General features: G+C 47.6%; 1 protein-coding gene across 1 annotated transcript in view; it reads right to left on the bottom strand.

The window, feature by feature from the left end:
• Positions 1 to 10,683, bottom strand: part of CPNE7 (copine 7) — a 42,261-nt gene extending 31,578 nt beyond the window's left edge. The window contains exons 1-2 of the mRNA XM_083626296.1: positions 10,332 to 10,683; positions 5,746 to 6,789 (exon numbers count right to left, since the gene is read on the bottom strand). Coding sequence (XP_083482422.1) covers positions 5,746 to 5,919 — 174 coding nt within the window. The 5' untranslated portion in view covers positions 5,920 to 6,789; positions 10,332 to 10,683. The remainder of the gene's footprint in view (positions 1 to 5,745; positions 6,790 to 10,331) is intronic.
• Between the last annotated feature and the right edge of the window lie 11,649 nt (positions 10,684 to 22,332).

Here is a 22,332-nt window from a genome sequence, read left to right on the forward strand (position 1 = left end):
GTGCTGGGAAGTGAGGAGAGAGGGAATCAGCCTGAGAGCCGGGAGCAACAAGAAAGCCAGGCGTTCTCCCTCTCCTTTGCAAGTGCACAAAGGAAGGAAAGGAAGATTGCAGACAGGAAGTGGTTGGCAACAGGCCCAGGTGAAGAAGTGAGCAGAGAGTGGTTTGCAGATGTCGTGACCCAGCAGTTGACTGCTGTGACTCCTCAGAAGCCCCCCTCCTGGGGGTCGGCAGCAGGGCAAACCAAACCAACCTCATTCTCCAGGACATTCCAAGAGAGAATAATCACAGGATCAAACCCTTTTATCCTGCAAAAAGTCACCTGCAAATGTATCCCTTTACGCAGATTAATCAGGATTATCCATCAGGCGGCTGATGGAGCAGGGCAGGCAGCTCAGGGAAGGTGTCGGAGGATAAAGCTGTGGGTGCCATGCAGCCTGCCCTCTGCACCCTAAGTCCGCTTCCAGGCTGTCGGCATTTTACAGGAGGAATTCAAGCACATGCCAGAACTGTAGGCTTGTGCATTTAAAGCAGATTAAAGTGCTCTGTTGCCCCGGTGAAACAAATCCACCTTTTGAAAAGACACTGGCTTTTTTGTGGTTAAGAAAAGGGCAGGGAAATGCACTGAGAAGTGTGGGATGGTGAATGAATGATCCGCAGGAAGACGTGTAAACACCATGCAGGGCAAACCAGGGTGAATGCTTATTGTTGTATAACCTCTCCGCAAGCCATTTCAGTAAAGACTGAACACAGTCTAACCTCCACATAAGCTTTGTGCTGGCACAAATGCTGAGGAAGCAGATCGTCTGCAGGTGTCTTAAGTCTGCCTGCTGCCCTCAGGTGTAGTATTGGAATAATATTTAACTGCCAATTCAATTGGTTTATCTACTTGGCATGCAGCTTGGGAATGGTGGGGGGTACAGACCACTTTGCCCTTAGCTCAGGCAGGAAAATGCCTCAGAGCTGACCTGGAATCGAAGCCACAAGTAATCATGATTTAGCCCCAGAACATCTCCTTGTTCAATGTCAGGGTTTACTCCTGAGGTATGTGACTTGATAACGGAGAAGGATGCCTCAGAGCACATCAAGAGGGCATTGCCTTCACCTCACTGAATAATCTCCACCAACTTTCCACGTTTCTGGGATCAGGGAGCAGAGATTCAAAATTCTAGGCAGCTTGTCCATCTAATGCAGGTCTGGGAAACTTTTTGCCCTGCAGATTTTGCTGATCAACGGCTCCCATTGTCCCTGGCCATTGGCCATGTTTGCTGGGGCTGATGGGATTTATAGTTCAGCAACATCTAGCTTTCCCAAGGCTCCCCACACCAGGTCTCATGCAGTTGCAGTCCTCTGGGCAAGGAGGGGCTGCATCTCTTCTAGGAGTTGTAATGAACCTTACCCACTACGTTGTGCAGCCATAGCAGTGACCAGAAAAGGAATGACTACTGAGATGAACACAGGCAGAAGAAACACCTTGGTGCATCTGCAGCAGCACAAGCAGACGCCTTCATCGGTCCCAGCTGCAATAACACATGTCTTTCCCGTATCAGTCTCTACAGCCACAGCAGGTGCTGTAACTCTCCAGCAGTTTGACTTCACCACCAAAGGCACACCTCTTTATTGTCTCCCAAGCCAGACAGATGCCAACCATAACACTGTTTATTAATTAAATTACTTACATGCTGCATTTTGGGGCATTGCTGTCCCAAGGTGGCTCACATTATCAGAAAGAATAAATAAATAAATAAATACTATCTTTTAAAAAATAATAATCAACGGCAACAGCACTGACAATTATTATAAAAGGCCAGCTTAAAACAGTTACAAAGACTAACAAAAACAGCTAAGCAGAGCTATAATTTTGTAACAGCGCTGCAAAGAAAGCCTTTATGAAAAGGAAGCAGAAAAAGGCATGGTTTCTAAATCACTTTAAAAATCCATAGCATAGAGGCCATGCACCCCTCTGTGGGGACAGAGGTATTCATTTATAATATTATTTATCATTATTATTTTAAATTACTGTGAAAAGCTGCAGAAATAATTAAGGTCACTATCATCACTAACCACTAATTAGAAATGCAGATTCTTCTATTCCCATTTATCAAAGCACTATGAATGTGCATTCTTCAAGCTTTGCATAGAAAACGTTCCAGATTTTAATAGCATTTATTGGTATCTCCTCTCTCTTTTTAACTGTTTGCTTTTTTATCTCTGGTTTATTACCAGACACATTTAACCTGTAAATAATTAAGCAGATGAGAAGGTGAGTTTGTGATGCAAATGCATTTTGCTTACTGAGTGGCCACAGCCCGTCGTCTCCTATTGGGAAGCAAAGGCCAGGGATGCTGTCCAGGGCAAACTTGGGCCTCCCCAGTGCCTTGATCTTAGAAATTAGCCACTGAGGCTGGCAGGGGACCTGGTATCCTCTTCCCAGTTTGACAGTTCACAGCCAGCAGGAACCAGCATCAGTTGAAGCTAAGGGCAAGAATGCCTGGCACACGCTACTCCAGAAGTGCTCCTGCCTTCAGCATCAGTTAAGTGCTTTCAGTAGGGATACATTTGTATTTAACTCTTACAAAGCACTCAGTAGATTGACAGAGATGCATTAATGCTCACCAAAGATATGCTTGAGAGCAAAATCTCCAGAAAGACCCTTCCATTGCATCGCTGCATCTCCCAATGGATTCCCTTCTAGGCTGGGAGTTGCCAGAGAATAAAAAAGGTAAAGGGACCCCTGACCATTAGGTCCAGTCGTGACCGACTCTGGGGTTGCGGCGCTCATCTCGCTTTATTGGCCGAGGGAGCCGGCGTACAGCTTCCAGGTCATGTGGCCAGCATGACTAAGCCGCTTCTGGAAAACCAGAGCAGCGCACGGAAATGCCATTTACCTTCCCACCAGAGTGGTACCTATTTATCTACTTGCACTTTGACTTGCTTTCGAACTGCTAGGTTGGCAGGAGCAGGGACCGAGCAACGGGAGCTCACCCCATCACGGGGATTCGAACCGCCGACCTTCTGATCGGCAAGTCCTAGGCTCTGTGGTTTAACCCACAGCGCCACCTGCATCCCTTGCCAGAGAATAGGAAGGGGTAAAAAGACATACTGGAGCTGTTCGACATTCACGCACCACCACAGCAAGGCAGAACCATCCTCAAATTGACTCCCTTAGCGCACAACCTGTGGCATAGGTCTATGCAATGGGTGAGGAACCCTTTTCAACCCAAGGGCCACATTCCCTTCTGGGTGACCTAGCAAGGGCCACATGCCAGTGGTGGGTGGGGCCACAGGCAAAAGTAGGCAGAGCAATAAATGCAGATTTTACTTTTGTACAGGAGGCTCGTTTCTACACCTTCACACATCCTTCTCGGTCCTCCATCCTGGTAAACAAGAGTTGTTATCAGCATTTATGGGAACACTCAACAACCAGAGAGAAAAAAATCTCAATGGCCAAAATAGGGTCAGTGATGGGTGTGGCCTGGAGAAAGGGGGTGTGGCCTGAAATGGGGTGTGCCCAGGGCCAGAGAGAGAGACCTGGGCCTGAGGTTTTTCACATTAGGTGTATGCAGTCCAGTCCGCCATAGCAAGCTAAGAGCCAACGCAAAACAGGCTGGAGCCAGCCAAGCTCAGAGCTCCAGAGTGAGCCAAGCTGCATTTATGAAGGAAGACAAAATTCCCTTATACAGCTACATCCCTCGCCACGGGATCACATTCACCCGGTGCTATACCAGCTGCACTGGCTCCCGGCAGAGTACAGGATCAGGTTTAAGGTGCTGGTTTTAACCTTTAAAGCCCTATATGGCCTAGGACCCTCGTACCTACGGGACCGCCTCTCCTGGTATGTCCCACGGAGGACCTTACGGTCTTCAAATAAAAACATCTTGGAGATCCCGGGCCACAAGGAGGTTAGGCTGGCCTCAACCAGAGCCAGGGCTTTTTCAGCTGTGGCCCCGATCTGGTGGAATGCTCTGTCACAAGAGACTAGGGCCCTGCGGGACTTGACATCTTTCTGCAGGGCCTGCAAGACAGAGCTGTTCCACCAGGCCTTTGGCTAAGGCACAGTCTGACCCCCTCCTTCTGTAATCCTCAACGAACTCTAGCCCAATGGTTGCCATTAATTGATTCTGAATTGATTGTAGAATGAATTGATTTTAGAATGTATTTCAATTAATTGATTGTGATTTTACGTAAACTGTGCTATTTTTACTGTTGTTAGCTGCTCTGAGCCCGGCTTTGGCTGGGGAGAGCGGGATATAAATAAATTTATTATTATTATTATTATTATTATTATTATTATTATTATTATTATTACAATCTTTAACCAATCAGTTAACTTATTATTATTATTATTATTATTATTTAAATTATTAAAAAGTGTCCCCCAGTTAACCAGGCTCCTGCTTTAAAATTACACGGACACACACACACAAAATTGTAAAAACTGCAGATGACAGGTACCCTCTTAAAAGGGGCCCTGCTCTTACTCTCTCATGGAAAAGGGGGAAAACACTGCAAAGATAACAGACACATCCTTCCTCTAAAAACGACTGCATTTTGCTTCAGGAATATGGTTTTACCCACATGAAAATATATGCAGTTTTAATTGCTAGATTAATTAACTAAATCTCATAGGATTAACTGAGTAAAATTTATTTAATCAAGTGACAGCCCTAAGTTACTAATCAGTTGAACTTTATAGTGTGTGGGGGGGGGATAGAATTTCCTGAGCGCAAATCAGGCAATCTGAGTTCAAACATGGTAAAATTTGTCTGATGAATCTCCGCCAAATCAATTGTGCTGAGCATTGTAAAACCAAGACACCTGGGAAATTAACGCAAGGCTATTGGAAGAGGGGCTATGTCCCACCTCCCCTCTTCCCCAAAGCCAGCCCTTTGTGGCCCTCTGATCCTCCCACACACAAAACCACACACCTATGAAGTAGCCTACAATTGTTCCCATCCCATCTATGGACAGGAATTCAACCATTACAAGCCTATGTGGTGGCTGAAACACGACTGCATGGCAAGCACCACACCCTGGGAGCTGCCATTTTGGAAGCAAACAGTGAACCCATCTTTCTGCTCTATAGTTCAACGGGACAGGCCAGTTTCCAGTTTCCATGTTCTCCTCATGAGCCTTGTCCAAGTGAAGCCATCCAGGCAATGGGGATTGCAAAGGTTTGCATCCATTCATTCACTCGTTCGTTCAAAAACCCATTCAGGCCTCTCCTCCCTAGAAGCTCAGTGAGATCCAGTTCAACAGTTGAAATCATTATTTTGAAAGCCCTGCCCTTCCACTAGCTCAACCCTGGTCCACAAAAGCCAGTCCATCTAGAAAAGGCTTATACTCAGACTTTTACAGGTCCAAAAAAGCAGAACCACCATCAAAAATGCTTCTCAGAAATACACCCTTGCACTTTTATATGGGTGGAAATTGGAGGAGGGTGCCCTGAGTCAGTTTCATGACCAGGATGAGCTAAAAGATGATGAGCTATAGCATAGGGCCCGATATACCTCAAATAATGCCTAGAAGAAGAGGTGAGAGAAAGGGGAGGGCCCCTGCAGCAGTGGCACCTTGTGCTTCCAGCACCAGCAGTTGGTTCACTCTGCTCTGCGCCTGCTGAAGATGGTTGCAAGGCATCAGGTGAAACCAACCTGGTTGCTTAGCAACACCATCCTCCCATCTCTCACCAGCCCGCCTTGCCTTCCTCCCCATTCTGATCTTCCGTTCCCCGTGAGCCTATTGCCTACCTCCATCCACTGCCCTTGGGACTGCATGAGGAGCACCACGCAGGGATCCGACTTGTTGAGCGTGTCGCGGTCAAGCAGGTGCTTGCAGCTGACCCGCAGCTCCACCTTGGAGACGCAGGTGGCAGAGACAACGCCCAGGTTGGCCTGGGAGGTTGGGTCCAGTAACTCGTTCATCCTGCTCAGGGAGGAGGGCCCTCGCTCAGCAACAGCTGCAGGTAGCAGAGGCAGCAGAGAAGAATGGCTCAAGGGCTTGGGTGCCCAGGAACATCCACAGCCAGATCTGGGGTCCGGTGATGATGGGTTGGCCGCAGGACGGCTTACGGCACAGCCAAGGAGCCTGGCTCACCTTCAGCCCTGAGGCGTCGCCACTTAGCAAGGGACTGCTGAGTTTTGTCTGCAGTCTATGTGGTCAATGCAATCCCAGAAGCTTGAGGAACATAGCCTGAAGGAGGCACTGCCTCTTGTTTGCTTGGCTGCTGCCAAGCAGAGCTAATTAAAGGAGTTTGTCTTCTCCCTACAAATTAACAAGTTGTGTTTTGCTGCCTCCTTCTTCTTCCTCTCACCCGGATGCCAGATCCCACTCAGCTTGCCTTGTTGCTGGCACAGATCTAGCCTGGGTGCGTATGTGCCCAGGCGCCCTCCCTGGAGAGATTGGGGGAGGAGGTGGCCCTGTCTTCTGGCCTTTGCTGGTATTCGGGACTTCAGAGAATAACAGGGCAGGTTGGGGAGGAGGACAGGTGTGTCGGGGGAGAGAGAGAAACAAGGCTCTTTTTCCAAGTCACCAAGAGCAGAAATAACCTGGCAGTCCCCTGGATTTCTCGATCTTGGGTTGACACAACAGGAGACAGGGCATGTATTTCACAAGGCAGATCTACCAGAGGATACCCTGACGTCTTCTTGTATCTGACTCAAGGCTGGATCTCTAGACACGAGTGGAAACCGCAATCCACAGCAGCACCGGGGTCTTTGTGTGATGCTCACAGACTGGCAGAACGGGTTACCTTGCCATGGGAAATGTGCTGACAAGGTCACTCAAGCAGCTGCCTAAAGGATATATAAAAAACACAGGGTAGGTAAATTGACAAGCCACATCCCAAACATTCAGAAATCAGGAGATATCTAATAATGTAAGAAGAGCTGTGCTGGATTAGACCATCTACGCCAGAATCATGTTTTCATGCGGGTTGAGGCTGGCAGCACAATGCTTTGAGGAAGCACACAGGGCATGAAGGCATGGTGGTCCCTAGCTGTTGTTCTCCAACAACTTGTATCCAAAGGTAGACTGCCCTTGAATTTGGATGCTCCGCATAAGCATCATGACTAAGGGCTGAGATTGTGTCGGAGATGGTGAAGTCAATTTACGTGAGCGTTCTGAATCATCACAACTGAGCAGCAAGAGCAGAGTCTCTCTTGCAACCTTTTCAAAATGTGAGGATGCAGTGGAGCTCTGATCCATGTCAGACCAGTCATACCAAACATTAGCTTCACTGACAATTATTATGAAATATTTGCCAAATGGTCTATGACTCCACAGAGGCCTGAAACATGTATCTTCTCATTTGTCTTTGGAGTGCCGCTATGGTAATTGTCAAAAAAGCTGCTACACCATCTACCTAGTGGAATTGTCCATTTATACGGGAGTTATGAACACAAAAACAAAGGAGAAAAAAATCAAAGAAGTAACAGGTTTGGGAATCTCAGTAGATCCTATAATTCCTCTCCAGAAAGATAGTCATGTTAGTTTTTTGCAGCAAAAGCAACCAGGTGTTTTATCACACCTTAAAGACTCACGAATTTATTGTGGCATAAGCTTTCATGGGCTACAGTCCACTTCAACATACAATCATCTGATGGTAGATTGTAGAGCACAAAAGTTTATATTATAGTAGATTTGTTAGTCTTTAATGTACCACAAGACTCTTTGCTATAACTTTTTTATTAGGTTATCTGGAAGGAATAGGATCAGATTGGGATATCAAATTAAAATATTTCTTATTACTGGCATCAAGAATTTAGGTAGCTCAGCACTGGTAATTATTGAATGGCAAATTAGGATATGGTCCTTAGTTAAATGTGTCAGGTTCACTTCCCCTAAATGAAAAATGGGGAAGAAATAAGTAAATAATAACAAGAGTATTTTCAAGAAATAGTTTTCCTTTACTGCACCAAGATCCTAAACCATTTGGATTGATATTATGCACTATTTTTCTAAACAGATTATTGGATTCAGATTGCTCCTTGCACTTGAGAATTGCTGGGTTCCCAGAGGTATTTGGTTGGATGATGTGAGAACAGGATGTTGGACTAAATGAGTCTTTGGCCCAATTCAGCAGAGTTCATATGCTGGATATAATGGCCAAAGGAAGTTGCAAGGTGTGGTAGATTGATTTGGATGGAATTCAATATAGATGCTAAACAAAACATTGGATATCTGTTAAGAATTGTGATTGGAAATTTGATCTGTTTCTCTCTGTGTGTTATAAGGGGAGTTACACCAACCACCACCAACTTGATCTCTGCAGGTGCTTTCCCTACCATCCCTTCCATCCAATGGGGTTGGATGGGCACCAGCTTGTATTTTGCTCATGTGACCTGATAGACCTTGGCTGTAACCAAATCCTTTGGTCTGATGTAGCAGGACTCTCTGTTGTTCCCCAGCAACAGGTAGCCAAGGTCTCGCGTCTCCATGAGACATATTTGCACAAACTGTTCGTCACGTATGCACACTTTAATTAAGAACAGAAAGTCGTGAGCACCTATCACTGCAATGGTGCACCTAGATTCCAACCCTTCACTATGCATGCTGGCAGTTAGCTGTGTCAGGTGTCTCTGCCTGAGCCATCGCCATCCAGTTGCTCACAGACATTTTGGAACTCTAGGTCATGTCAATTGAGAGCTCCCTCTCTCTCTCTCTCCCCTTCACTGGAGGTTGGTGGAGCAGCAGGATGAACAGGGCGACATCTTTAGAGGCTTTCCCCATAAACTGGAGAAGACAGAAGAGAAGCCTGTTTTCTTCAGAGTCCATCTGGTATTTGGGGTTGAACGGCTCCTGGAGATTCTCTCTAACCCGGGAAGCCCTGTTTCAAGCTTGCTGCCGAGGCCCCAAACCAGAACCAGCAGTGCAGTGGACTGTCATTGTGGTATTTGGCACACCAGCGACTTCCTATAGAAAATAGTATTGGGTGTCATGGGAGTAAAATGGGCATCCTTGTGGCTTTTCTTTCTGCCCATTCTGTCAGAGCAGAGCTCAGCACTTTCTCTGGCAACTAATTCCTGGGCTCTGGGAAGTTCCAAATTCTTGACCCTGCACACACACACACACACACACACACACACCCCATGGCAAGTGGAAAGCACAGCAGGGGGTCCCCCCAAAGGGGAGGAAGTTGGGGGCGTTCCTGTGGCCAAGCACTTACTTAATTGCACACAGCTGGTGGCTCGGCTTGTCAGTGCCTGGGATTGGCAAGGAGACTTTTTGATGCATGTTTGTCTCCCCCCCCCGCCCCGCAAAACATACAACCCACATTTGCCAGTGCATGGAGATGCTCAGAAGCATGCAGTCCCATATGCATGCACATGTGTGGGCACACTCATGTGTGTGCATGCTTCACAAGCACACTCCTCAGTGTAAACGCCGTCGATTATAGATGCACACTTCCGTAAACATTCCCACATGCATGGGCAGTTAATAAGCTTGTTAGCTATTTTTGTTATTGTCCAGAAAGAGAAATGCATGTTTTGTGAGATATAAGCATAAAATCAAAGTTACTTAACATGTATAATACAGCAACAATCAGGCTATGAATTACCCTCCTTGCCACCCAAATGGTAAATAAATGTTCACGCAGAAGTGTGTATTTCCTTGCATATGCACCCATTTCCTGGATGTTGCATGTTATTTTCCTCAGAGGTTTTATTCACACACATCCAAGAATGAACACCTTGATGTGCAAACACTGGTGTGCTTCCTATTGCTCCTTCTAAGCCTATCAGGAAGCCAGTGTAGGTATCTTCTTACCAAAACTCTGTCATTCACGCATTATGGTGCAAATACAGTTTTGCTGACACATAAACATTGCTGTCTAAAAAAGTAGTGCAGGGAGTATCCTCCAGGTGTGCATTTACACACACACACTGCTGCATGCACCCCAAATGCACACACACACACAAACAATTTCCTGCATGCACACTTCTGTCAGGCTAACACAACTGCTAAGGCACTGAGATTACGCCCATGCTGCCACAAACACACCTGCACAAAGTTTGTGGGCTCTTCCCACGTACAAAAAAAAGAGAAAAAGGCAGGTATGGGTGTAATGCCCCTGTGCTCATGTTCAACGCCAAGTCTCTGGAATTTCGGTTCACGCATCCACACGTTTAGCGTTCACGTGTCTCCTTTCGGAGTAGCTAGAGAGCCTCCCTTACCCTGCGCGGATCTGGAGCTCGGCGGTGGGGAGGCTGGCTGGCAGCGTCCGGAGCTCGTCCTGCCAAAGTTGCCGGCAAAGGCGCTGACCTCCCTGGCGCTGGCCCCCTGCCCACCCCGGGGCAGCCCACCCGCCGCCTGGCGCCTTGGCTCCCCCACTCACCGGCTTTAGCCACAGCGCGCGTCCCTCTGTCCGCCTGCCAGCAGCGCTCGCTCGCTGCTGCGCCTCTTCTGCCAGCGCCAAGATCCGCGCTCTGCCTGCCTGCGCCCGCTCTCTCCTGCGGAGCTCCGAGAGCCAGACTCGACGACAGCAACAGCGCAGGGATTAACTGCTTCAGCGCCGGCTCTCTTCTCAGTCGCGGGTGGAAGGGGGGGTGCTGCTCAGTCCTCACAGTGGAAAGATTGGGGCGCTGTCCCACCAACCTGCCCTTAGCCAGCTCCCACCTGCCTGCCTTCTTACTTATCCAATCCAGGGGGTGGCACCGCCTGCCAGTTTCCTCCCCCTCTTCAATATCAAGAGTTGCGCTTGTAGAACTTAGCAGGGAGGAGGAGGAGGAGGAGGAGGAGGAGGAGGAGGATGGGGGCAAAATTAGGGTGAGTTGCCTGTCATTGGTTCTGGAGCCTCCTGCTTTTTGGGCTCCTTGCCTTCCGCCTTGCCAGCTCCAATGGGCACCAGCCACCTCTGAACGCTCAGGATAGGGGTCTCTGTCTCGGAGGAGGGTTAAGTCCTTTGCCTGAAACCAGAGCCTCCCCTCTTTCCCATTTTTATCACACGTCCATCCTGACCTGCAAACAGGTTACTGCAAAATAAATGCACGCTCTCCCCCAATCTCAGTAATGCTCAGCGTTTTGCAAAATCTGGCCTGGTGGTGGTGGGAAATTCTGTTTGCGCTGCTTGTACTCAGTGAGCCAGCAGCACACCTGTGCCCTTGTGCTTAACTGTGGGGCCATTGCGTCCCACAGCACGCAACAGCATGCAATCTTTCCCTCCAGATGAATTGATGCAGCCTCATGGCACGTGCTGGCCCTAGAACTCACAACCAAAAACCCCATTTAGAATCATTATCTTCCTCCTCTCTCCAAAATCATCTTGCTGGTATCCACCTGTCTTGTTTGCAGCACCAAAGTGACCTCCTGCGATGCGCAATGTGTGTGGAGGTCCTGGTTTGCCCAGATGACAAGAACCCCCTCTCTGCCTCACTGATGTCCAAAAGAAAGCAGAGTAATACATTTGGCACCAGCTTGGCTGCAGGAGTTGCCAGTATAAGGTGCCATCCAACTGTCTTAAGGACTCCACTCCAGACAGCGGAGGTTAAATATCAGAGTTTTCCTTCTCTTAGAAGGGCTCCCTTCCCAGATTGACGAGCCCCACCTGCCCCTCACTTCCCTCTACATCTTCCCTCTTCTTGACCATTGGACCCAGTAATGGTGTCCTCCACTCAATCCACTGGAGCTTGTTTTCACATACAGGGAACATCCCTAACTCACCAAGGATTTGAGACCAGGGGTGCCAACTTGAATAAAATATGGGAGGGGGGAGATAAGCCCCGCCTCACACAATCAATCATGTGAACACCATTTGAATGGCAATGGCCATCAGCTTTGGGGTGGGCTCCTATGTTTGAGATCCATCGGCTACCCTCACCTGGTTTAGCTGGCCAGCCAAAGCCATTTCGCAGGGTGTGGCTGCTGTTGCATGCTGACAGCTTCTAGGAGCCACAGGTGAGAGCTGAGTGCAGAGTGGGGACCAAAGGTGGACAAACTATCCCGGAAGGAGCATGGTTTATCCCCCACCAGAGGTACTACCCCTTCCCTAACACCCCATTCACCGCAAAACAAAACAAAAATCTATTGAAACAATAACCTTCCTCCACCACCAAATCCACCCTTTCATTTCCAGGTGGATCAGCCTGGCTGCAAGCACAAAGAGCTCAATGCATGGCATGCTGGCTAATCTGTCAGAGCCAGTGTGGTGCAACGGTTAGAGTGTCAGGCTAGGATCTGAGAAGCTGGGGTTCAAATCCTCACTTGGCCACAAAAGTGTACAGGCTGACCTCAGGCTAGCCAGCAGCCTAATTTATCTCCCAGGGCTGTTGGGGTTATAACTCAGAGGGGGAAAATACTGCCTCATCTACCTTACAAGCCGCTTGTGAAGATAAATGGGGAGGAGACCCCTGTCTGTCACCTTCTTCTTTTTTAGCTCCTTAGAGGAAAGAGGGAATATTAATAAAAGACAAAAAAATAATAATAAGACACTTTTGAGTTTGCATCCCTAGAACTGAAAGCACTCTGCTCCTACATTTGGGGTCAATGGGTCCCTTCTGAATTTGTCCATCCATCTCATGGTTATGGAGAACTTCAGATCATATCGGCCTCTCTAACTGGCCCTCTTTCTACAGCTCAGTTGCTGGGTGAACTATCTCTTGCAGTCCTTGGCCAACTTCCCGCCTTTCCATTTTGCTCAATGTTGGAGTCTCAGTGATGTCTCTGCCTCAGTTTCCCTCCTTCTTTCATGCCAGGGACAGAATCACACCTCTGCTTGCAGACTTGGGGCCTCCTAATTTTCCCCGCCTTCGATTTTCAGCTGCTAATTTGGCGGGAGCCTGCCTCAAAAGCTTCACACCTGTCTCTGTGAAAAAATAATTTGCCACCCTGTGATCATTCTGGGCAATGCACCAGCTTTGATCTCTGCTGCCTGGGGGCTCCTATATAGTTGTTTTCTTTGTCAACAGACTTCCTGGGAATTTTTCTGGGGTGGCCGTCCCTGCCCAGAGCCCTCTTCCAAGCTGCAGACTGAGGAAGCAAGGCTGTTTTCCAGCACTATGTGTTCGAAACGTAAAAGTATCTCTGCTGGGTGGGACCAAAGGCATATCCGGCCCAGCATCCTTTACCCCAAACTGAGCAGCCAGATGCCTCTGGGAAGCACACAAGCAGAGCAGCAGGGCAGAGGTAGACTGCCTTTGAACAGGGAGGTTCTAGTCACCATGCATAGCAGCCATTGAGAGACTCGACCCTCTTTAAAGCCATAAAATCTTGTAGCAATTAGCTGCTTTGAAGAAAATAGCACCAGATGTTGTTTGTTTTTGCATTGAAGAATTTTGCTGAAAATTTGCTGGCACCAGTATCTCTGCCATAGGAAGTGATACCCGCCTCCCTCCAGCTGGTTAGAGCTTCAGGCCACACAGGTAGGCAGAATGGTGCGCCAAGCCTGCCAGTTCTACAGCAACAAGTTAGCGGGAGAACTGTAGCTCCGTGGTAGAGCATCTGCTTTGCACACACAAGCTCCCGGTTTCAATCTCTCGCATCTCTGGGTGGGGCTGGGGATGACCCTTCCATGAAAGTCACTTCCAGTCAGTATATACACCAATGAGCTAGATGGACCAATGGTATGACTTGGTACTGGGGAGCATCCCATGTTCCTTTGTTTCATTTGCACGGGGCTGCAAAGCCAGCGCTTCTTCCAGACAAAGGGAGCCCGGTGAGTGCATGTGCAGAGTTATCACTTTGCAACATGGCAGCCAGCACTGCAGGGCTGGCAACCTGCAAGCAACAGTTGCATGTGAATCCAACTGCTGCCCCTGGGGCATAAGCTGACCTGCCCTAACATTGAACTCAAGAGCAGTGTCTTAACAACAGCTCTGCAATGGGGCTATTCACATTTTCAGTCTGTCTCCTTGCAAGAAACCTGTCCGCACACCAACCCTTTTGCATGTTCATGGGAGTGCACACAATCCTTATGTGCATATACACTTGTCCACTCTGTTTCTGGGAAGGAAAGGAGGGTGCAAGAAAGATGGGGGGGGAGTGATGGAATTAGCCAATATTTCAAAGATTTTGCAGTGCAAATGCTCTGGATGAGCCTGTTGATGGAGGCCACAGCAGGAGCTAATCCCCTCACTGCTGGCAGAACTAGGACACCTGCCTCTTGGTTCAGCAAGGTACACAGCATGAGGCAACTTTGTGGGATCCACATGCTGGGGTCCATGTGAGCCTCCATGCAGAAAGCTTGGAGCTGACATGCTCTGATGCAAGGACATCTACTTTGCACGCACAAGGTCCCAGTTCAATTCCTGGCATCTCTAGGTAGGGCTGGGAAAGATTCTCTACTTTAACGATTCTCTACCTTAAGATTCTCTACTTTAAATGCTGCCAGTCAGTGCAGAGTATACTAAGCTGGGTGGACTAACGGGCTGACTCAGTATCCTATGTTCCTTGGAGTGCAGGAAGGAATTGTGAAGGGGCAGGAAATTCCATTATAGAGAGTCTCAAGGGCTCACGTCTAAAAGAGAGCAAAACAGTATGCTCTGCTCTCATAAGGGGCTGCTATATACTGAGTCAGACTGCTGCTCCATTTAGACCAGCATTGTCTACACTGAGTGGCAGAGGCTCCCCAGGGTTTCAAGGAAGGGGGCTTTCTTTGCTCTGCCAGCAGATGCTGGGGAACAAATTCCAGGCCATCAACATGGAAAGTCAATGTTCTACCCTCCTTAACAGGGTAGAAGATCATTTGCTTCTGGGCAACCCTTGGAGGACCATATGCCAGCAGTAGGTGGAGCAATGTGTGTAACTTGAATGTGGGAGGCTAGCTTTTACCCATACTTGCACAGCTCCTCTATACTCCATCCAGCCCAGGATGCATTGTCAGAGTTCAAGGCCAAGCAAAAACACTGGAGGAGGAGGAGGGTGTGAAGAGGGGCTGTGAGGGGTGTGGCTTGGTCAGAAGGGGTGTGGCTGGGGAGGGTGTGTGGTTTGGGGAACATTCTGAGGGCCACAGAGAGAGAGAGAGACCTGGAGGGCCTGATTCCTTGCCTCTGCACCTCAGTAATGGGCCAAGTGGCAACTGATTGCAGGTCTTGTTCCACTTAGAATCTCACAGAGAGTCTAGGAAACAAGAGCCGGTCCAACCAACAAGACCCTGTTCCAGTGCATGAACTGAAGATTAACCTTATCTCTGGGCCCTTTGATCCTCAGCAGGAACAACAAGTTGGATGCAGGAGCTCCAAAGGTTCTCGTGAGGCCGCCAAGCAAGTCAGACAACAGACAGAAATCAGAGCAGGAGGGGTTGGCTGGAGGCGGGCAGGAAGGCCCCCCAAAGACATCCACAATTAGGAAGCCGCACTGCCGGTGCTGCTGGAGTGGTGCTAATCTTGTGAAATTGTGTGGGTGGGCAGATCTGCTTGGCAAGGAACCAGGCTTTCTAACTCTAGAAATGTGGGGACTGGCTGCGGTTGACAATATAAGAGGAGTCCAGACCCTCCAAGTGTCCCTATTTTGCAGGGAAAGTCCTGGATTTACAGAAGCCCTCCATGTTTCTGATTTGTTCTCGGAATGTCCCACTTTTCCTTAAGACTTTCATCAGAGAAATGTTAGTGGGAATGGAGTTACAGTGGAACCTCGGGTTACATACGCTTCAGGTTACATACACTTCAGGTTACAGACTCCGCTAACCCAGAAACAGTGCTTCAGGTTAAGAACTTTGCTTCAGGATGAGAACAGAAATTGTGCTCCAGTGGTGCAGCAGCAGCAGGAGGCCCCATTAGCTAAAGTGGTGCTTCAGGTTAAGAACAGTTTCAGGTTAAGTACAGACCTCCGGAACGAATTAAGTACTTAACCTGAGGTACCACTGTACGCGACCCCCAAGCCAAGCTGATAAGTAACTATATAACCTTTAGAAGGCCTCTAACGGCAGCCCAGGATAGGGAAGTTTTTTTAATGGTTAATGTTTTTAAATGTTTTTATATGTGTTGGAAGCCTCCCGGCATAGCTGGGGCAACCCAGTCAGATGGGTGGAGTATTATTATTATTATTATTATTATTATTATTATTATTAATCCCTGTTTTCATCAGAAAAATGTTGGAGGGTATGAGAGTCTGCTGGATCAGGCCAGCATCCCGTTCTCACAATGGCCAATCGGATGCCCCTGTGGGACCCAGGCACAAGATCACTCCTCCCTCCCGAGGTTTCCAGCTGATTGCATCCAGAAGCATTTATTGCCCTCTGACTGCGGAGGTGGAACATAGCCATTGATAGGCTTATCCTCCATGAACTTCTCCAATCCTAAGTGTTGTTCAGAAGGTGAGGGAGGGATGCTCTGGACGTGCTCAGAGCAACTCATCCATCTTGGTTGAGGTGATGGTTGTGGCGGGATAAATCCCAGCTAATGCCATAATATTGCTTATTTGATCCCAGGGGATGAAACTAAATTAGGATGTCATATGATTTCCTGCTAGGCACCAATAAGTGATGGAGCCAGGTGGGTGTGAGAGGACATGGTAAGCACTGGGCTGTTCTCTATCTCTCTCCCCAAGGGTCTCCCTGCTGCATTTTGTACTAAGCTGTCACTGCCCTCTGCTGGGCTCTGCCACCATCAGCCAGGATGGTGCCTGATGAAGAGGCACAAGAAGTAAAGGGGGAAATAAATCAGGTTCACTTTGCATGTAAAAGTGATTCTGACTAATTCAGACTTCCTGAAGGAACACACAAGCCAAAACACAGCCATCCTTCAAAATACACACTTCTCAGAATGTTACAATGCAGATCTCAAGCGGAGAAACAGATGCATATAAATGTATATATTAGCGAAAACAGCATCCAAAAATGCATTTTATTAGGTGGAGATTGCTTTGCAAATGCATGTGTTAGATAAGAGAGTGTGTGTGTGTGTGTGTGTGTGTGTGTGTGTGTGTGTGTACATGGAGAAATTTACACTAAAATGTTGATGAATTTTCATGAGCTTTTTTAAAAAACAAAGAAGAAGGAGGAGGAGGAGGAGGAGAATGCAAACTGATGTGAAATAGTGGAGATTGGGAAAATGAGCAACTGAGAGAATCTGAAATATATATTCTCCTCCCTAGGTATACCATAGCTGACACACTTTGAAAGGCAGGGACAACAGCCTAGAGACCCTGGGTTAGGTCTGGGTCATATGTTCATCCCAGGAGTCTCATCCAGTTATTGCCATATTGCTGGACCCCAGCCAGCCCCTCAAACAATCAAATGATAAACCCCATTGGCATTAACTAGGAATTCTACCTCACCTTTCCATGGTCGTTCTTTGCCTTAGTTTTCTTGAGCTCCCAATTCCTTTGGAATCTGTCTGTAATATTTAAGCTGTTTATGTGGACTCCTGGCTTCTGATACAGTAATTTGAAATACAGGTGGATGGAGGGATAATTATACAGGTTCACCTTGCAGGATTACTATTCTAACCTATGCAAAGTACTTTGAACAACCTAAAGCACTACATAAGTGCTAAAAATATTAATCATTATTGGTAGATTCATGCAGGATTACAGCAGTTCATCTCTCTGACATTCTTTTGGTTACACAGCAGCTGGAATCCAATTTATGGTAAAACAAGCAAAAGGATTATGAAGGAAGGTGTAGGGTAGGAAAGGAATAAGGTCAAAAAGAAGCAATGAATATTGGCAGCAGTTTGGGGGGGTGTCAGATGCAAACAGAAGCTTGAACTTTGCTCTTTTCCACAATTACTAGCATATTTATTTACTTAGACATTTCAAAAGCTGCTTAGTCAAAGAGCTCTCCAAGCAGAGTGCAAATAAAATTAAAGCTAGAATGTGGCTAAAAATCAACAAAACCATTTTAAAAAGCACTTAAAATTGTTATAATTAAAAAAACAGATCAAATCAGTAAAAAATTGAAATGTGAATTGTTGTTTTTAGTCAATATGTCGAGCTACGGCAATAGAGTCCTTTAAACACCTTCAGTTGTGTGACTCTAAAGTTCCCCTATGTGCTTGAAGACCTTCTGTGAAATAATGACTATCTGGAGATGCCTAGAAACTCTTCCTTGCAAAGTGGCAAGGAATACAATATCCCAGCCCAGATTTCACCAAGACAAGAGAAAATAAGTATATGCTGTACAGCATTTCTTAAAGTTTATGGCTTACTGCATCCAGGTCCTTAGGGCCCCAGGTTGGCAAAGGCTGCCCTAACCCCTTTGGAATAGAAGGGGCAATCCATCCCAGTTCACCCATTCTATAAATCAACATACTCAGAACTCAAGAGATTAAATGACACATTTTTACGACTTTACAGAAATTTGACCAGTGTGAGCCATGGGCAGGAAGGTTCAGGTGACAGAGAGAAAGTCCTCATTCTGAAGAATAGGCAGCCCTACTGAGTCAACCATGCCTGTGGCTCTCATCCATAATCATGACGCAGTGATGTACACTTTCTCTATCTGAGAGCATGCCTGGCTTCCTCCCAGCATCTGCTCAGCAGCATCTCATTTCTGAATTCTATGTTTTAATCCTAACCAATGCTGGTGATTCAGAACTCCTAGCCTGGGCAATGCATAATCCCCGTGGGCCTCTGGAAGCACCTTCCAAATAGTCACCAACAAACAGTGGCTATGAGTTATTCTGTTTCTGGGAGAGAATTCTTGGCAGAGAGCCCTTAGGCCCCTCCAGGCATCCTTTCTTTCGATGGAGCAATTGTATGATTTGTGCTCTTGAAGGTATCAAAGTGGTTATCCACAAGCACACTTTTAACACTGTTTACACCTGGAAAAGTTTAATGGTGGACATGCCACTTTCTTTCCAGTTGGTGCATATCTTGGAACACCCTGCTGAAATCTTGTAACTTTTCATCATACAAATATCCCAGGGTGGGTGGGTGTTGTCCTGCTTTTGCTGAACAGTGCTAGAGTGCAAGAGTGCCTCTCCAGATGGCAATAATGGGGAACCATCGCAGAACAACTCAGAGGCAGAAATGATGTGTGAACGCAGCCCAGTACAAATCCACTGCTAATGCACTGAGACTGCACCCTGTTCACACAGAGGCCAACCGCATGCCTAAGGGAAGTTCATAAGCAGAACATGAGCACAACATCTCTGGATCTGTAGAAGATTTGGAGAGGCAGGTATCATCACCCAGGCAGCACTTAAAGCCCAGGGAATGTAATTCTTCTGAATGTCCAGCTAACTCCAAGCCACCAATTTGAAAAGCTTTAAAAGAGGATTATACAAATGCAGAGAGGGTAAGGCTATGAATGGCTACTAGCCACAATGGCTATATTCTACGTCCACTATTGGATGCAGTGTGCTTCTGAATGCCAGCTGCTGGGGATCTGTTGTACTCATGTCCTGCTTGTGGGCTTCATATAGAGATCTGGTTGGCCGGTGTGAGAACATGATGCTGGACTAGATGGGCCATTGACCTGGTCTTTCAGGGTTCTTCTTGGGTTCTTATTTAGTCATATGAAGGTGTCTTAAACCAGTTACAAACCATTGATCCACCTAGCCCAGTATAGCCTACTGACTAGTAATGCTTCCCCCAGAGTCTCTTCGGCTGGGGTCTCTGGAGATGCTGGGAACCTTCTTCATGCAAAGCAGATACTCTATCACTCCCTACTGACAACAGCCCTTTTCTGTGGTCAATCTGATCTATGCATTATGCAGCATGTTGGCTGACCTGAGTCTGGATTGCCTTTGCTGATCTGGGAGGATTCTGAGTGGGCTGAAGTGTGAGGCAGCCCAGTTGTGTTCCAGGGGGTGCTGGATTAGGTGGCCACTAGGTCACGTCCATCTCCTGAATTCAGGGGTTAAGAAACCAAGCAAGCCAGCAGCCAGCAAGTCTGCAAGAACGAGAAACCACACAGGCTGTTTGAAGAACAATTTGCCTAGAAGAAATTTATTGTAGCTTAAGCTTTTGTGGGCAACAGCCCACTGGATGCTGGGTTCTTGCTCATGCAGAAAGGAGATGCAGCAGCCCAGAGATCCTTGCCCTGCCAGGATAAATGCCTTGGCATTGGGTGCTGAAGGCTGCACCCGGCCACTGATGCTCCCGTTGCTGGGGGCAGATGGCAGCAGATGGATGCTTTTCATTAGTCGTCCTTTCTTATTGCTGCCATTCATCCTTGGTGAAGCAAGCTTAGGAGGTGCTGCAGGTCTGATGGTCTGTGCCTTATCTGTGGCTGAGATTTCTTGCAATATTGAGGCCATGCTTCCCCAAAGACATAGTGTAAAGCGCTCCTTCTGAAAGCTTAGATCTCATGATTGCTCCCAATGTAAAATAAAGTCACCACCGCTATATGAAAGCACCCTGGCATTCCCCCACAACCAGTCCGTTTTCACTCTGTTCTCTTTCAGCTCAGTAGGCACTCAACTACAAAGCAACCCACACAATGACCAGTCCTTCCCGTATTGGTCTCTACAGCCACAGCAGGCACTGTAGCTCCCCAGCATTTTGATTTCACCCCCAAAGGGTGAAGTCCAATGTCTTCCAGTGTCTCCCGAGACAGACAGATGCTGCCAACCTTCTCATTAACCCTACCCCAGTCTGTGCTCTTCTACGGCTGGGCCCCAGATGTCTGCTGCTCATCTTTCCTCTGCCCCTTTAGAGGAAGGGCCATCATAGCTCAGTGGTATAACATCAACCTTGCATGCAGGAGGTCCCAGATTCAATCCTCAGCATCTCTAGTAAGGGCTAGGAAATACCCCGGTCTGAAGGCCTGGAGAGTCACTGCCAATCAGTGTAGGATCAATGGTCAGACCCAGCAAAAGATAGCTTCCGATCTGTCAGAGCAAGTATTCTTACATCACCTGATTTTGGGGGAGGCACACTTGAGAGTCTGTGGGACCAGTTGTGTGCATGGGTATCAAGGTTTCAGGCAATCCTATCCCTCTCACGGTGGGATGCCAAGAAGCAGAAAAACAAGAAGAGTTCTTACCAGGTAGGTTATTCAATATTCACAGAGAGAGATGAAGGAATGTGGTCACTCTTAGTTAATGGCATTGCTCCGAGTAAAGTACCATCCCCTCAGTCCCTCGTATTCTACGTCACCCCTATGCCAGCTGATCTGTGCTTTCTGCCTCTGAGTTTTCTGTTCTATCACTCTCAAAGCACGCCTTGTTCTGGGAGAGGGGAGTGAGTCAGGAATGCTTTCAAGAGACACTGAGTCTGTTAGCTGTCTCTCCCCTGGTGCTTCTTCCTGCTGCTCTCCCAATATTTCCCAGCTCCTCCCCTCTGCAGCCTCAGAACTATGACCTTCTGCAAACCACTGTTCTAAATCTATACTGTCCTCCTCTCGGGAAGGTGCAGGAAGAGGGGGGCAGGCAGTTCCCATCATTCCTCCTTAGTCCAGCCCCTGACAGTGAGTGGGTGGGTGGGTGTTTGCACCCAGCGAGTCCCCCCCCCAGTCCCAATCCACCCTGATTTTGTTGTTTGGCCACATTCCCACTCAAAATCCTTCTTCTTCATCTCACTCTTTTCCACAAGGAAACAAAAGTGGGTTTTCTAAAGGCCACATTGCAAGTGTAGTATAATGGTTAGAGTGTTGGACTATGACGGGGCAGACCAAAGTTTGAATCCCCACTCAGCCATGTAGCTCGCTTAGTGACCTTGGGCCAGTCCCTTGCCTAACCTACCTCACAGAGTTGTTGCGAGGATTACTATGCAAACTATGCACATTGCCTCAAGATCCTTGGAGAGGAAGGTGGTATATAAATGTATATGATAAACAACAACAATAAATAGACATCTACATCTGTAGGATGGCATGAAGGACACCAGGAAGGTTTAAAAGGCCCAGTCCAGGGTCTTCATGACTGAGAGAGGTTTGTCCCAGTCCTGCAACTTGAAGTCCTGGGAATTAAACCTGGCTTGTTTTTTTCCTGCATGCATAGAATGTGCTCTACCAGTGAGTTACTGCCTCTACCCTAAATGCTCCCCCCTTGGTTGCATCATCCTTGAATCGCTCTGATTCAAGATGGAACTTTGTTATTGCAGAACTCTCATCAGCATGAAAATCCCTACATGTGTGCGGTGGTGTTTTGTTTTTCTCCCTTTTGAAAATCTCTGTAAAATCTTGCTCTTCCACGTGCCGCTTGCTGATTACTCAGGCGGCTGCCTCGGCTCACACGCACACGGGCTTTTGTGCTGCTGCCCTGGCATTTGAGCAAGCAACATTTCATCTGATCCAAAGCAGCTTTCTTACATACTCCCAAGGAAGTTGCATTACAACACGACCTGGTCAGCACCCACTCTGCGTCTCAAGCAAAGCCTGCTTTTCCAAGGCAAGAGCTGGTGCGCTATGTGGAGACCTTGCTGTGCCAGTCAAGCCACTCTTCCCTTCCTGGAGGGGCTGAATATACTGAAGCTTGCCTTACTACTGAGTCAGACGACTGGTTCCCCTAGCTCAG

The sequence above is a fragment of the Podarcis filfolensis genome (genome assembly GCF_964270895.1).
Source record: "Podarcis filfolensis genome assembly, chromosome: 8".
NCBI lineage: Eukaryota > Metazoa > Chordata > Lepidosauria > Squamata > Lacertidae > Podarcis > Podarcis filfolensis.